The sequence below is a fragment of the Pyxicephalus adspersus genome, chromosome 8, assembly GCF_032062135.1.
Source record: "Pyxicephalus adspersus chromosome 8, UCB_Pads_2.0, whole genome shotgun sequence".
Taxonomy (NCBI): Eukaryota; Metazoa; Chordata; class Amphibia; order Anura; family Pyxicephalidae; genus Pyxicephalus; species Pyxicephalus adspersus.
In genome coordinates this window covers 18,378,564-18,394,477 of record NC_092865.1, presented here as the reverse complement: position 1 = coordinate 18,394,477, position 15,914 = coordinate 18,378,564, and the positions used below count along the sequence as shown (strand labels likewise).

Below are 15,914 nucleotides of genomic sequence, written 5' to 3'. Positions count from 1 at the left end.
TCTGATTCTAGTAGATAACAGAAATAAGGCAAGGCTGATGTTATCCTAATAAACTAAGGTTAGTATACATGTATGACCTTGTTCGTGTGCAGCGCATGCTGGGATTTGTACTCTGGGGGAAGCTAAAGATAAGAAGGACTGCTTATTGTTGAGCTTCTTGAAGGCCAAACCATTTGCTTGTTTCAATAGCCTACAATTAGCTAAATATCGATGTACTATACAGACTTGCACACAACCATATAACATGGATTTAAAACATGTTTAGTACATGTAATAGTAAAGTAGATGACCCATTTAAAAATTAATTAACAGTTGTGGGAAAAACAGAATCCCCCAAAGCCATTTGCAGCTGTGGTTTTCTGATTATTTTTAACTCACCTCCCATATCCATTGGGGAAAGTTATAATGTAGTGTTCATCATAGTCTAAGCAGGACACACAACCTGTGAAGACAAGGAAAAGGTTTTATGATTAAAAGCAAATAGGTATATTCACATTATTTAAAGATTTTGATTCTTAAGCCGTCTACACGTGCAAAAATAGTAATTGGAAAGGATCTTTCACGATCCTTTCCAAGGACTGGTACTGCACAATGCATGAACGAGTTCTGTACATACACCGCCATTCCGCTCTATTGAGAGGGATGGAGCATTAGGATCGTTAGTCGTCCATTGTCTGTGGATCCGCCAGGACGGTCGTTCAGACAATGGACAACTGGTGCTGAACACACACGATTTTCGCCTGATAACGGCCCTGAGCCGATTATTGGGAGGGAACCGTTGGACGTGTGTACGTAGCTTTAGTAGAATAGTTCAGCCAAATAAGCTTTGCTTTACTATATTCAAAGGAAGAGGGGGAAAGCAAGGGGATCACACTAAAACCAACAACTCTTCATGATCTTTTTGGTTGATGGTTTAGGAAGAATGACTGCTTCCTTGCAAACAGCTTGTTCTGTTTTTTTACAAAGAGGGCAGGGGGAAGAACAAGTGTGAGGACCTCTGATGCACTGTTTTATGACAACGGTGGTTGTTACTGATCCAGCATAGCATCACTAACACATGGGAATGCTTGTACTAACACTAAATAGCTAGTTTGGTCAATGAAAATCTGTGCTGACCTTAACAGCCTGTAGTAAGGGCACAGTCTTACTTCCTTTAGAGTACAAAGAAATAGCTCCTCTAAAGTTAAAATTGGTGCAACAGCCTAGTGCCATAACCAACTTAATTTTAAAATAAAAACACAAGAACACCGAAAGGTTGATATGTCTGCTGCTGAAGTTGAGAGCTTTGCTGGGAATTGCTGTAGTCTGCGAGAATTTTCTGCACATCACTGCCACACTCAGCCATGTTTGGCAAGCTCCCAGACCCACATTTCTCAGATGAAGCGATATGAAGATATTTTTGAAGGTAGCAGTTTAGAAATGTTTAAATTTCAACCTTCATTCCTTACCTTGCCCAATATTGTGGACCCCTATAGACATCCCCAGGAACTTAGACTTTGTCCAGATGTGAGCATTGAACTGTATCCTCTTATTATAACATTCGGCATAGAAGGCTGAAACTAAAAAACAAAAGGATTTATAAAGCAGAACGGATACCACCAAAAGCACAGTACAAAAACTCCTGTAATTTATTCACTTCTGGAACTAATCATTACCATACTACCCTATGTCATACATCAGAGCTGTGACTACGGATAGCTGCAGTTCATAAAAGATTTACAACTTTAGCACAAGAAAACTAGGTTACTGGGCTAAATATATAGTCATTCTGAAACTATGTGGTTACAGATCTATAGGCTTTTGCCATTACATGTGTGGTTCACATACACATGTCCATTGTTGCCTGGCCTTCTGAAACTCCTGGCAAGCATGCCCAAGACAAACCCGACCGTTTGTACAAGATCTGGCAAGAATCATCTCACGTGTACATAAGACATGTGTAGTGGTAAATGAGTGGTAACCTACTTGGTGGATGGTGCGAGACCTGCTCGGACACAAATGTGACATTGTTTTTGGAAGCCCATGGAATTGGTCCTTCAGAAACGGTCTCCTAGAAGAGAAAACATATAATCCTATTAAATGCAGAATAAATACCGTACATATCCTGTTTTCTAACTTTTACAGTAATAGATCAATTAAATTTGTGTTGGTAAATATTGATGTTAAGTACACAAGTTGTGTCGTGTATACGATGGATTCAGACAATTCAATAAAAATAAAATTCAACACGCACACACAAAAAAAAGGAAGCAATTTTTTTTCTAAGATAGGTGGCAGCAGGGTATTATTTTTTAAAACATAGGATTAGAAAAATTTAGTAGCCATATATTTGCAGTGTAACACATTTTTTTTAAAAAAAACTAAGTTTATATAAGTCACTATAGTAAATGTGTTTCTAGAACTTACAGAGTCGTCATTTTCTGAACCTGGTAAAACCCAGTGACACTGGAACACTTCTCCCAGTATGGGGTTATAAGGCTTCTTAGCTACAGAACCTTTGCGACCTGCATGGAATGCAGACAGGTACCATCGGACCACCTGAACCATCCTGTCTTTGGGGTCTTTGTGGTCTCCAATGCTAAAAGAACAGAAGGCAGAGAGACAGATCACGACACACGGAATGGAATCTCAATGTCTTACTATTAGAAACAAACAGAAGAGTATTAAAGTTTACCTCACAAACAGATCTGGGTGTGCAAAGAAATCGGCATACATCTCTAGCAGAGATCGTCTTTCAAGAATAAAGGTGGGGAGAACAACCTAAAGAAATGGAAGCATAGATTAGAAATATAAAACCAACCTGCTGAAATGTATATATTAGAAATTACCTTCCCTCTGTATTCTACTTAAGAGTTTTGCTCAGGGCCAGAGAAACACTCAGACTGCACTTTGCAGTTCAGAAAAAAAAAAAGTAAAGGACAGTGGCAACCCTAAGTGCTTGGTTAATAAGGAAGTAAGCTACATTAGATGAATGACAGAACAAAAATATGTTTCACCTAAAAGTATGTTGTGTACTCGTGTAAAAATGCCTAGCTTGTATTCGAAGAATTTCCCTTCTTTAGGGCCTAGGTGTAGATGAAATACATCTGGCCAGAAACGAATCCATCTGGTGTTATTATATCTTAAGTAATGTTACTACAAGAATCTAGTCATGACTATTAGGTGTCCAAGTGTGACCTATGAAAAATGTTTGCAGCTGTCAATATTCCCAATCAAGACTTCTACTAATACCAAGAGATCCAGTGTTCCACATCCCCAACACTCCATAAATTTGCATGCTTGACTTGTGGGTGAACTGAAGCTTATCATTATGACGGACCAGGAAATCTGTCCTATTCCCCAGTACAAATGACAGAATTAAATTACAGGTGCCACAAAGGACTTAAATACCTATAAAAACCTAGCACATGTCATCATACCTTTGTCAGGTCCATGCCCAGGCGGACTTGGGACAACAGATGCATAATAACGCTCTTGTGTTCCTCAACAGATTCTCCTTCTCCATCGTCATCCCGGTCATCATGAGGGTCATACTGATCTAATGGGAGAAAAAGGATGAAAGGAAAAAGGCCAAGCCTGTCAGTGTCAGAAATAATATTATAACATGATATAAAACTTACTTTAGCTGTGGCCATTCGTAATAATCATTTGTGCTGTCCACAAACGGAGCAGAGATCCTAAACCTGAGCAGTTTTCTGCTATGAAATACTACAAAGTGCCCAAACGTCTTACAGGATACTAATTATTTCACATTATCACTATAACAAAATGTTTTCCCATATACCCTACTGCACAATCTCCCTTCATACAAGTTTTCTTTTAAACTTCATATACAAGTCACTTGTATGTCTGTTGAACTGGCAATTGCACAGCATTGACCCTCACACACTATGGAAATCTAGGATCATCCTTCTAATGGCGACATCATTACTGACAATCTCATCAGATAGTAGGTTGGTTGGAGAATTGGTGCCTTTTAGAGATTATACCTGAGAACCCAAATAAAGCTACGTACACACTTCCAATTATTATCGTTGGAAAACGAACGACGAACGTTCATGCACGATATATACGACCGATCGTATAGCACCGATCCTGCACATAGAGTTAACGACACGATCGTTCGTAGATATTGTACACACAATAGATACGATCGTTTGAGCGATAGAGGAACTATGTGCACGACAGGAAAGTGAACGGACGTTCGTTCATTACGCATGCTCTGACCATGGACGATCAACGAACGACCGTACACACGAACGATGTTCAACGATCGTCGTCCAATCCGATCCATCGGTCGGTCCGGTCGTTCGTTTCCAGCGACTTTCCTCGTTCGTCGGCGTCGTTGGTTACTTTTTTACGAACGATTTTTTTGCCCAATCGATCGTTCGTCGTTCGATTGGAACGATAAAAATTGGAAGTGTGTACGCACCTTAAGACTGAAGAAGGTTATCAAAGCAACAAACTATGTAGTGCCTGCTCCTAAATTAATACTGTCAAGAAAAAACGTAACATTTGCAAGTCTTTTCTATTGTTAGCTGACCGGCAATCATCCCAGCCCTTGTCCTGCACTACTTTGAGTCAATGGGCCTGAATTATTAAAGCTCTCCAAGGATGAGAGGATACACTTTCTTTAGTGAAGCTGGGTGATCCAGCAAACCTGTAGTGGATCTGGTCCAGGATTCAAAACATTTGCTAACAAATAGCAAATGACTTTGAAGAAATCCATTTCAAGTTTGCTGGATCACCCAGCTTCACTGATGAAAGTGTAACTTCTCCAGCCTTGGAGAGCTTTAACAAATCAGGCCCAATGACTCTAGGATTACAGATAAAGACTACTTCTCCGCTAGCTTTCCTGCTTTCAATGCCAGGCTGGTGACAAAAAAAAAATAAAAAATAAACACTAAAGACAAACAATTAATCTTACACTCAGGAAAACGGGAAGGTTAATATTGGCAGACTATATATTTCTCTTTATATAGCAGTAGATAGGTGTATAAAGAGTTTTTGGCCTAATCTTGTGGCTAGGTCACTTCTATAGGATCTGATTATCCACCCACCATACAGCCAGCAGACTTTATAAAGCTGGAGAAATGATTGGACAAGCTTATAATATTAAACTAAAATCCCCATCTCCCTTTGCAGCATCTGCCAACACAATTGTCACCAAAACCAGTTGCCCCATCATTCACCATTATACAAACATTTGACCAAGCCTAATACAATGTTGACCCTATACAATGTTACAGACATTTACCAAATGTTATATAGTGCAGGATAATGGGAAAAGGCACTTTAAGAGACTCTCCCTTTAATATGTTTTATTGAAAACAGAAATAAACACACAACAGGAAAGCAGTATGTAAGACATAAGCTCTCCAGTATAAATGTTAGGACGGCTCCAACAGGAAACTGCCATTGATTTTTTTAAACAATATTGCTTTTATTGCGCTTACTTTACTATTTTCTGTAATGTTCAACCTAAAAGTGATCCTTTTTAAAGACAAAGGCATTTAAACGGGATCCAGCTGTTGGAATAAAGATTGTTATCATAAACATAAATACACACAACAGCTGCACTATTTTTAATACATTTAAGAATTCCTTATAACTCTTTCTACATTATTTGCTATGAAAGCCTAAGGCCAGGGTCACACTAGCACTAAAAACAAGGCATTTCCTGGTGTAGCATGCATATAAGAGTTCACACAGTAGATCTCGGTTATAGTGGTCTGAATATCCTAACCCTGACATTTGGTTGGCTGACAAGTCAGGTGGATGTGGCATGAATGGTTTTTGAACAAGCTGAAAGCTTGCCTAAAGTGGAACTATACCTGCGATACTCACCTGTCCCTTTTTCGACGCAGGGCGCCGCCATCTTTTCTTCTTTCTGGAGTTGATTTTTCGCCATTGTGATTGGCCTAGTGGGTTAGCTATACACAGGAAAGACTAGGATTACTGGGTACCCCGGCCCTTTTTGACAGATACCCCAGGGCAGGTAGGAGGGATTATTGCAGAAGGGAAATCATCTGTTTCTTTCAGAAATAATGACCAGCCTAATTGTGAACTTTAGTTCCGCTTTAAAGAGAAAGACAGCTCCTCGGTTATGACCTGTAAACAATTGAAAACTGGAGCTGATGGTTATTGTAAAAATCTGATGCAATAAAAAGTTGTAACTTCCTAAAACGTGGGGGGGGGGGACGTGACACAAGGATATATGCCTGTGACTCACATGACATCAATGATCTTTATTATTCTTTGCTGAGTTTCGCCCTACCAGGTGCTTAGTCATAGAGCCCAATATGACGTAATTAATTTTGATGTTTTCAAATCCTATTTTGGCGTGAAACCTTGATACCGAATATTAGGGGTCCTACAATTGGAGTTTACAGCTACCTACCTGTTGTGTCCACCACACATCTTGACTGAATTTTAGTGTCCTTCTTTCCATTTTTTCCCTTTACCTGTTCTCCAGTGCTGTCCCCTGCCACAAGCTGAAGGTAACGACCGCTGCTCTTTGGGAGCAATGTTAGATCTGATCTGCCCCCGTGCAGTCACAACAGCTTCTCCTAAATGAGCAGCTTAAAGGGATCAGCAAAGCTGCGTAAATCCAGATAAAAGCTTTTTAACATTTTGCTGTACACACACTGTATGTAAATTGAAGACCAAATTTCAAACAATTTTCTTCTTGGCCGCAAAGCCATTTTAGGAAATGCTCCGAGATGTCATCATTTCTCTTCTGCAATACATATTGCTACATAATGCCCTTGGGGTTAGTGTTAGACCTCAGGTGACAGCAACAGCGGCAGGTGCTTTCAAATCCTGTGGGACCTGCTAATCTCTTGACATGTTATGTGCCATTTATAAAATTCCCGGGAGTTTTTTTTTTTAAAGATTTTTATATGGTATGTAGGTAGCAGTCAGTGGAAAACTCCCATTTGCTGTTGCACAATAAACTTTTGTACATTTTAAATTTCAACTGTATTACCATTTAATCCATGCCATAGTTTTTCCACCCCACTGCAAGGATTTTATGAATAATGAATATGGCGATATACTGGCTTTATTCCCTGCTCATGCCAGCTTCCTGCATGCGACTAGTTGCTTGAAACTTCTTCCTTCCACTGCCTGACTGTCGCAGCTTTCTGAGATCAATTAATTTGATGCAGAAGAGCAGTCCTGCATTATATAAAAAGATGCTGGACATGGGATGGGAGTGAGGAGAGTGTGATAAATAGAGTTGAAGACAACATTTTAACAGTGTCACCAAGCAAAATTATTTCTCCGCTGTCTTTTCCTCTCAAGCTTCCGACCCACACAGCCTATTCTCGACAACTGACTCCCTACAAAACCCCACAATTTACAAATTCAGACATGATGTCTTTGCTCACCAAGCCACTCCAACCATATCCACCTGTAAATCATCACTGGCCACCCTCAGCCCTGGTACAGTGGATGAAGTCTCCTCTCTTCTCTCATCATCTCCATCTACTACCTGTCCGCTTGACCCAATTCCCTCTGATCTACTCCGGGCCCATTCCTCCACCCCGGCCCCTGCCCTAACCGAACTATTCAACCTCTCCCTTTCTACTGGTAAATACCCCTCAGCTTTCAAACATGCCATAATTCCTCCTTATCTTAAAGAAACCCTCACTGGACCCCTCCCTACCCTCCTATCTCCCTTCCCCCATATGTCTCCAAACTTCTTGAACGCCTTGTCTTCAAAAGACTCACCCATTACCTGAGCACCAACTCTCTCCTTGACCCTCTTCGGTCTGGCTTTCAAGCTACCCATTCCACCAAAACAGCCCTTACTAAAGTGGCCAATGACCTCATCAGAGCTAAGTCTCAAGGCAACTTTTCCCTGCTCCTTCTCCTTGATCTTTCCTCTGCTTTTGACACTGTTGATCACCCTCTTCTAATACAAATCATGCACTCCATTGGTATCAGTGACACTGCTCTCTCTTGGTTTGCTTCCTATCTGTCTGACCGCTCCTTTCAAGTTTCTTTCAATGGTAATTCCTCCTCACCCACTCTCCTCCCTGTTGGTGTTCCCCAAGGGTCAGTCCTTGGACCGGTTCTCTTTTCTCTGTACACTTCCTCTCTGGGTAGTCTCATATCCTCCTTTGGCTTACAGTACCATCTGTATGCTGATGACACTCAAATCTATCTGTCCACCCCTGACTTGTCTCCCTCAGTCCTGGATAAGGTCTCGTGCTGCCTGTCGGCCATATCAACTCATCACCACCACCACACCCCCCCCCCTCAAATTCCATATCTCCCACTGACATATTCCTAACTGTTATAACACTGTTATTTGTCCCTCCCCTCAGGCAGTCTGTCTTGGCATCACCTTCAGTTCTGCCCTCTCATTTTCCCCCCATATTCAGAACTTTCCAGGTCCTGTCACTTTCACCTAAGCAACATCTCCAAAATCCACCCCTATCTGTCCCCAGCGACTACCAAACTCCTTGTACACACTCTTATCTCTGGTCTGGACTACTGTACCCTCCTCCTCTCTGGTATTCTACTATCCTGACTTTCTCCTCTACAATCTATTTTAAAAGCTGCAGCCAGACTAAATTCAAGCTCCTCTGCTCTGCTTTCTAAATCCTTAAAATCCCTCCACAGTTCTTGTCTCAGTTACCGTTCTAACCTGATAGAAAAATATTCCCCTAGCCACTCTCTTCTCTCCTCCAATGACCTACTAATGACCTCCTCACTCATAACCTCATCACACACACGACTGCAAGACTTTTTTTTAGAGCTGCCCCAACTCTCTGGAATGGTCTTCCTCGTCAGCTTGCTACTACTTTCTCTATTTAAAAAGAGCACTCAAAACCCATTTATTCAAACTCGCCTACCCGTCTTCTTTTGATTCTTAAAACCCTCACTACTTCCCATCATTCCATATCTCCCCTTCTATTGTGAGAGACCCCCCCCCCCCCTTCTAGATTGTAGGCTCTTCGGGGCAGGGTCCTCTTCTCCTCCTGTGTAACTGTCTCTGTCATTTGCTACCCCTACTTAATGTACAGCGCTGCGTAATATGTTGGTACTATATAAATCCTTCTGTCATTTGCTACCCCTACTTAATGTACAGCGCTGCGTAATATGTTGGTACTATATAAATCCTGTTTATTAATAATAAGAAAAATAAAATAACTGTATAGCTTTCATTATCATATTGGTAAAATGCATGGTCAATACTTTTAGTGGTGAAGAGATGCCCTAATTCAAGAGTAAATATTTTTCATCCCTTTTAGTGAAAGAAACATGAAAGGCTTTAGGGAATATGTTGTGGTGGTGTAACCATAAGGTTTGACGAAACTTAACAAGTTCTCTACAATAGCACAACATAATGAACAGAAGACAATCTGCTTTTCAAAACAGGAAGTAAAAGAAAAAGGTGAGTCGGCATGTAAAACCAATCACAGCGATTTATCTCTTCAATAAAAACTTGTGTAGTTCTATACCTGCATCATTGGTTCCATTGGACATAGAGGAATTGATTGACTCTGTTGTGTCCGGTCTCTTCAGGCTGGTCCCTGTGCTGCTGTGTGTTAGGGCTGCTGCAGACTCTGATGAGCTACAAAAAAAAAAATACCTAATTTAACAAATAATCCAATATAACACATGTAGACCAGAAACTTTGGTAACTTATGACATTCCAGGCCAATATCCAGCACTACATGAATCCTGGCCATCTAAATATTTAAATATTCCATTCAATGACTACTAAATGTCACAAAGAAGACAAATGATATGGTAGAAGAGATTAAAATAATAAAAAACAAAATGAAGCTGCAAGATTTTATGGCTAGAAAAGAAAGCAAAGGCACCCGACACCAAGCTCTGGCACTCAAAGCCACCTAAGGCAAATAAAAATCATACACAAGCAATGTTTTTAATAGATTTAGCGCTAGGGAAAAAACATTGAATTAAAACCTGATAAAGGCCTTACTCAATCGATTCTGACCAGTTTTTATCAATTAGAAAAAGGCTAGAGCGCCAGAAGATCAACATTTGCATAGCTTTATACAGCACAGAACAATACAGAGGATTTCGATTGATATTCCAACAGATTTCAACTAAGATCTGTTAGAATATCAATCAGAATGAAATCTGTTCATTTTACAACCTCGTACAACTTCATATCAATCTATATTCCCAGTTCAGTTTTCAATCAGAGAAATATTGATTGTTTGCCAGATTGTGCATACATCTTACAGTGTATGCCTTGCACAAGTATACGAGTATATTAGCTCTAAGTAAACAGCACACCCAGCCAAGTGCATTTTAAATGTAATATGCTAAGAATGAAAGCTTTTACAATACATAAAAGATTATGCTTAAAGCTGAATTCTAATCAGCTAAATAGAGTGGTATATCATCATATGCACAAAGTGTACACAATTTTACCTACTAAAGGATTTTGTTTTTCTGCGTATTCCTTTGGTTTACACTCCTGTTTTACTGCACAGTCAGGCAGGCAACAATCCCTTTTCTTTTTCCCTTACTGTTGTAAACTTTCTGCCTCTGACCTGCGCGGGAGAACAGTGAGGTTATATTATCTTTGTTTAGTCAGCAGACAGGAGGCCCAGGAATCTGAACTAGAAAATCATGTAGTCATCAGAGCATAACAATATCTCTACATCTTTATTTGCTGTGCAACTGCTGTAGATTTGAGACTTTAAATCTCTGGGGGGAAAAGTTTATTTCAAATACTTTGTTTCAAAATGCATTCTGAATGTACATTGTTTGCAAAACAAAATGTACACTAATGAGTGTGAAAAACTACAGATTACTGAATCAGTCAGGGAAAAGGAGTCTTCACTGCAAGAGGCATAAAAACATCCATCTAGAGCTCTTCAAAAAACGAAAATTAAAAAAAAAAAAAATGACCTGGCTAAAGAGGTGTCCAATTTGCAAGAAATCAAAGAGTAGTAATCCAAAAGTAATAATGTTTGCTGAAAAGTTATAAGGGACATTACATTGTTTTTCCTAATCTGATTAATTCCCCATAATGCCTTATAAAAATCACTCAAGAGTTAGGTAACCTACACACGTGCAGTGGTTCTCGTCCGATAATCAGCTCAGGGCCGATATCAAATGAGAATCTGGCATGTGTACAGCGCCCGTCATCCATCATTCGAATGAAGGTCCTGGGGGATCCACAGGTGATGGACTACAAACAATCTTAATGGAAGTGCAGAGAGAGAGAGAGCGCAGCAGGGTGCCGCTCTGTCGTTCTCCCCCTACCCTCTCCATAGAGCAGAACGATGATGTATGTACAGCACTCGTTCATGAATCGTGCAGTCGTTAGAAAGGATTGTGAAAGATCCGTTCCAAGGACAAATATTTGGACGTGTGTATGCAGCCTTACTAGCACCTTGTCCATGCAGGGTTAGGAGATAATGTCCCCATAAAAGTCCCCCAATTCCCCTAATCCTCTGACCAGAGCTCCCTCACCATTGTTTCTCCTTATCTGCAGACTACACTACGTGACCAAGTTTGAAAAAACATGTCTTCTCTCTGTGTTCATGCTGAGGGCTGGCAACCAATTTCCAAGCACTGTCACATAATAATTTCACTATACCCCGGGCTTGTACCAGCACCGACTGCAGAGCAGAAAGAAGTGCAAAGTGAGTGATAGTAAGGTAAGTATGTCGATCAGAGATTGGGGGGAAGCTTTGCAGAGTTTGCAGAGAATTTTTTTTTTCCAGAGAATGACTCCTTTCCGAAATATGTCAAAGAACAAATGATTGCTATATTTATTTCTGCCAGCAGCTAGAAATACTGAGAATAGATAATTTACTTGTATGGATTTCGTGATTAAATAAAAAGTGCTGCAGACCATAAAAACCTTTATGTCAATGCGTCTGCTAGACGGTGTGATTAATAGTGATGACATTTAAAGGTATGAATTGAGCCATGATTAATTAAGAAAGTCATTAGCAAGAGGTCACTGCATCAATATGGCCCCAGATAATATAAATGAATCTGAGAATTACAGAAATCCTTACCAACTAGACAGAAGTCTTGCAGCAGAAGGAGGAAAACACAAGACATAAAACATTAAAACACAGACAAGTGAAATAAATGGTACATATAGGGGGAGGACAGATACAACACATACAGAAACAAATGCATAGCATGGATGGAAACTTTACATGGGTGTCAATAATGAAATGCCAGATGAGGTATGCCGTGGGACTTTGAGTAAAGCAATTATTCACAGACAAATGATTCTGTATATCTGTGTTTAATTACATATTGAGATAGGTGAAAGGAAAATAGAAACCAAATCAATAAGCAAATCAATAAAAAAATGTCCCACTAATCAGTGTGTAAAACAGCAAGGACAATATAAAGGGTATTGATATAAGCATGGAAGCCTAATGGCCTATGTCCACAGGCTTTCATCCAGAGTCAATGACATCAATTTAGAAGGCTTTTCAGATCATTCAGAATTCACAAATGCAAAACTCCATGACAGACTCTAAAATTGGTTTTCCACATTAAAATTTTCTATTGATGAAAGCATCTTTAATTGCAAGTACAAGTGCAACTTGCAATGCTACACAGAAAAGTTTTATATTCCCCTGCATGAGAAAGCAGGAAATTGGTAGTTTACAGGAGATAGTGTTTGCTTTTAGATAAAGCGGGACATTGCATTTCTGCCAAGATCCACAGATCTTTTATTGATCGAAACAAATGCAGCCAACGCATTTCAGAACTAGTAAACTGCAATGTGTTAAAATGCTATTCTTGAGTTCAAATATCCTTGAGGGATTATTTTAAGTTAGAATTAGGAAATTCATAGGAATAATATTATGAAATTGTTTGAGTTTGATAACTGCTCAAACTGTTTACATAGTATTTGCTTACACACTGCACATATTTCTGCTTTTAATCCACTAAAGGTCAATCAACTATGAGGAATTTGCACTTTAAACTCAGTGACTAGAAGAGATTTTTTTTTGGTTTTATTAGCGTGAGCTTGTTTACACTCCACTCACTCACTAACACTGGCCTGTAAATAGAGAAGTTAAAAGTGCTCAAGCACAGCATATCAGGCAGTGGAATTTAGGGAAGATAATATGTAAGGGTTTAAAAACCAACAACCTGCACCTAAGTGAATGTTCCATTATTAGCAACAGGGCCCTCCATAACACATGACAGAGAATTACCATGTGTTGCTTTGCAAAACAGGTTTGTTTGAAAATAATGGTAATGCAACACACCAATATGTATAAGTGCATATCGGCAAATACCTGTACATATAAGTTAGGCAGTATGGTGTCTAAAGCAAAGCAAATAATTACAATTTTAAAGGATGGCATATGTATAGTTAGGGCCTGGAATTACTTTGAAGTGCTGCAAAGGAAGAATAAAAGTGATATTAAGGTTGTAGAGTAGGCTTAAATAAACAGTCAGGCAAACCACAGACTTGTGCTTGTGCCCAATGATGCCATTAAGAAGGTCTAATGGCACATGGTGCACGTCTGCCAATCAGTGTCTAGCACAGCAATTGGAGAAACTGATCAAATACCCAGTAATGTTGATAAATTAAGTTCAAAGCAAAAGCGTTCCCACTCTACAGGTACTATCACACATTTTTCAATGAACATGTTATGGGAATTATTATCTTATTGTCATTGAACATCCATGGCTAGGTTAATACATGCCGTTCAAAGATTTAGGTAAAATGCAGGCATACTGTATCTGTTAGAAGAATAAGTCCAATACTTACTCCATGCAATGCTTTGGAGAGGAGCTGCTCTGGTAAAATTCATCTGCATCATAGAACTCATCCTCGCTGCTGGAGTATGAGAAGTCTGGGACTGTGTTCGGCGAAAGGTTGACGTGGCTAGGTGAGGTCAAGCTACTGCTGGGAACAGACTGGCCACTTCCTATAAGATGAGAACAGGCACAAATAAACATGGCTTTAGGAAACAATCATAACCAAGAAACAATCATAAAATAAGTATTTGTTACTGGGTTGAGGGAAAAAAGTGGGTTCAAATTTTTTATTAGATTTGCAATTGTTCTGCATTAGGAGTAAAGGAAAATGCTAAGCTGCAGCTCATTTCAGGGACAGTAAAAGGTTTTTAATTAAACTGTCTGCTGTACACTAGATACCAGGTAATGTTTATTTCCACTACTTGGTTTTACTGCTGCCTTCCCCAGAAAGGGAGCCAGTAAGCACTGGGTATCTAAAGTCTGCTGCTTCTCTGACAACACTGGATTTGAGCTGCTGCAAGAGGAGGGTCGGCAAGAAGCAGAGGCACTACAACTACTAGCTGTTTGGGCCAATCTCTGTCACCCTGATCTTACCCGTCCCCTCATACACAAAGTACTGGGAAAAGGAAGGATGGAACCCTGAGAAAGTATATTCCACCAACAGGTAAGTCAATGTGTGATTTAAATAAGGTAACAACTTTCTGGATTAACTGTAAAAAGTTCTCGCATTATTGTACCTCTGTGGGTCTCACCTGTGCTATTTGGAGTGGGAGTCTGGTGGCTTCCAAGGCCAGTTACTACTGAACCGACAGCCAATGATGATGGCCGCTGCTCTCCTTTACCAACCTGCTCAGTTTCTGAAAAATAAAATTCTCAAATAAATTAGCAAAGCCTAAAGCCCACCTATTATACAAAACTACTACTTTTTATGCTGTTCATGAACATGAGTAAGTCTGTAATACATGATAATGGAAGCCAGCAGTGAACTATTATGATCCAGCTTACACGGCAACTGTACAAAAATCTTTTTTTAGTTTTTTTTAGTTTATCCTATTCTAATTTTTTTTTTTTTTTTTTTGCAAACAGCCTAACTGCCTATATTTGGGGTGGGTCATTAGATTTACTGAAGACTTTTGATCAGAGCCTGCGATGGGACAGCGGATTGTGTCCAGAGACACAACCCGCCCACCATTCTGAGCCTGCGATCCCTACGGAGACATGGTCCATGGCTCTGGCCAGTGTTCCATGGTGGAGGAAAAGAAAAAGAAAAAAAATGAAAAAAGGGTAAGTGTTTTAGTAATATTTAAATATTGCAACAGGGTCACATTAAGGGGAATGCAGTGGATGATGGGCCCATGAACACCTCTTCAAAGCATATCGTGTAAAACCTTGTATACTTAAGTAAAACCTTGTTTCAAATATGCCGATTGCCCCACTGCGGTGGACAGATGTACAAAATCAAGGACTGAACAAAACAAAAATGGATATACTTAGCTAGAGCTTGCATTTCTTGTATGGCGTCTCAGTGCCTACATTTATTTTTTTATACTGCAGTGCAACTTTAAGCAAGGTTTGCCAATAAAAACAAGGAAACATGCGAAAATATAAGCCATACCTGGCACTGGAACAGTTTGTGTTGGCATGGTTCTAACAACAGCTGGCTCCAAAGGACTGGGCTGGTAAACAGAATCCACAGGATTTATAGTGCTCTGTAAAAGAGAACAGTAAACTCATGTTAGAAAGTCAGTCTGAATAGATATAAGGCAGTATAAGTGATTAAAGCTTCAGTGATGGAAAAAAGTCTGAGAACAGGAAAACAATTGCTGGGTGATAACCGAAAGACCGTTAAATAGTGTTTTATAGACACCCTGGTTAACTGAAGTTGGATGCAGTCTTCAAGCAATCTTTTCAAAAAATATTACCGCTTACACATGCCTTTAAAGAGAATGGTAATTTACCCATCACAAATGTCAATATTAGATACCTGTTCTTAGATCTACTTGTATTCTGTTTTCCCTTAAATGTCACTACTAAGGCTCTTTAAACGCTAACCAAGGCCAACATCTCTGTACTGAAAAAAGACAGGAGGATGTGATATCTATAGGTTGGTGCTGTGGTTTCCCCACGGCCTTGTGGTGCTGTAAATATAACCTGTCAATACAAATATGGGC

The 15,914-nt window shown here is 39.7% G+C and overlaps 1 protein-coding gene across 8 annotated transcripts in view; it reads right to left on the bottom strand.

Moving 5' to 3' along the window:
- OSBPL9 (oxysterol binding protein like 9) overlaps nucleotides 1-15,914 on the bottom strand; it is a 77,870-nt gene that overhangs the window by 4,193 nt on the left and 57,763 nt on the right. For 6 of the 8 annotated variants that reach the window (XM_072419632.1, XM_072419631.1, XM_072419634.1 and 3 more), the window contains 10 exons: nucleotides 15,359-15,452; nucleotides 14,496-14,600; nucleotides 13,754-13,913; nucleotides 9,474-9,586; nucleotides 3,420-3,538; nucleotides 2,675-2,760; nucleotides 2,407-2,578; nucleotides 1,966-2,050; nucleotides 1,449-1,559; nucleotides 379-442 (listed from right to left, as the gene is read on the bottom strand). In XM_072419632.1, the coding sequence (XP_072275733.1) occupies nucleotides 379-442; nucleotides 1,449-1,559; nucleotides 1,966-2,050; nucleotides 2,407-2,578; nucleotides 2,675-2,760; nucleotides 3,420-3,538; nucleotides 9,474-9,586; nucleotides 13,754-13,913; nucleotides 14,496-14,600; nucleotides 15,359-15,452 (1,109 nt within the window). The remainder of the gene's footprint in view (nucleotides 1-378; nucleotides 443-1,448; nucleotides 1,560-1,965; nucleotides 2,051-2,406; nucleotides 2,579-2,674; nucleotides 2,761-3,419; nucleotides 3,539-9,473; nucleotides 9,587-13,753; nucleotides 13,914-14,495; nucleotides 14,601-15,358; nucleotides 15,453-15,914) is intronic. The other 2 variants (XM_072419633.1, XM_072419635.1) reach the window with 1 other exon arrangement.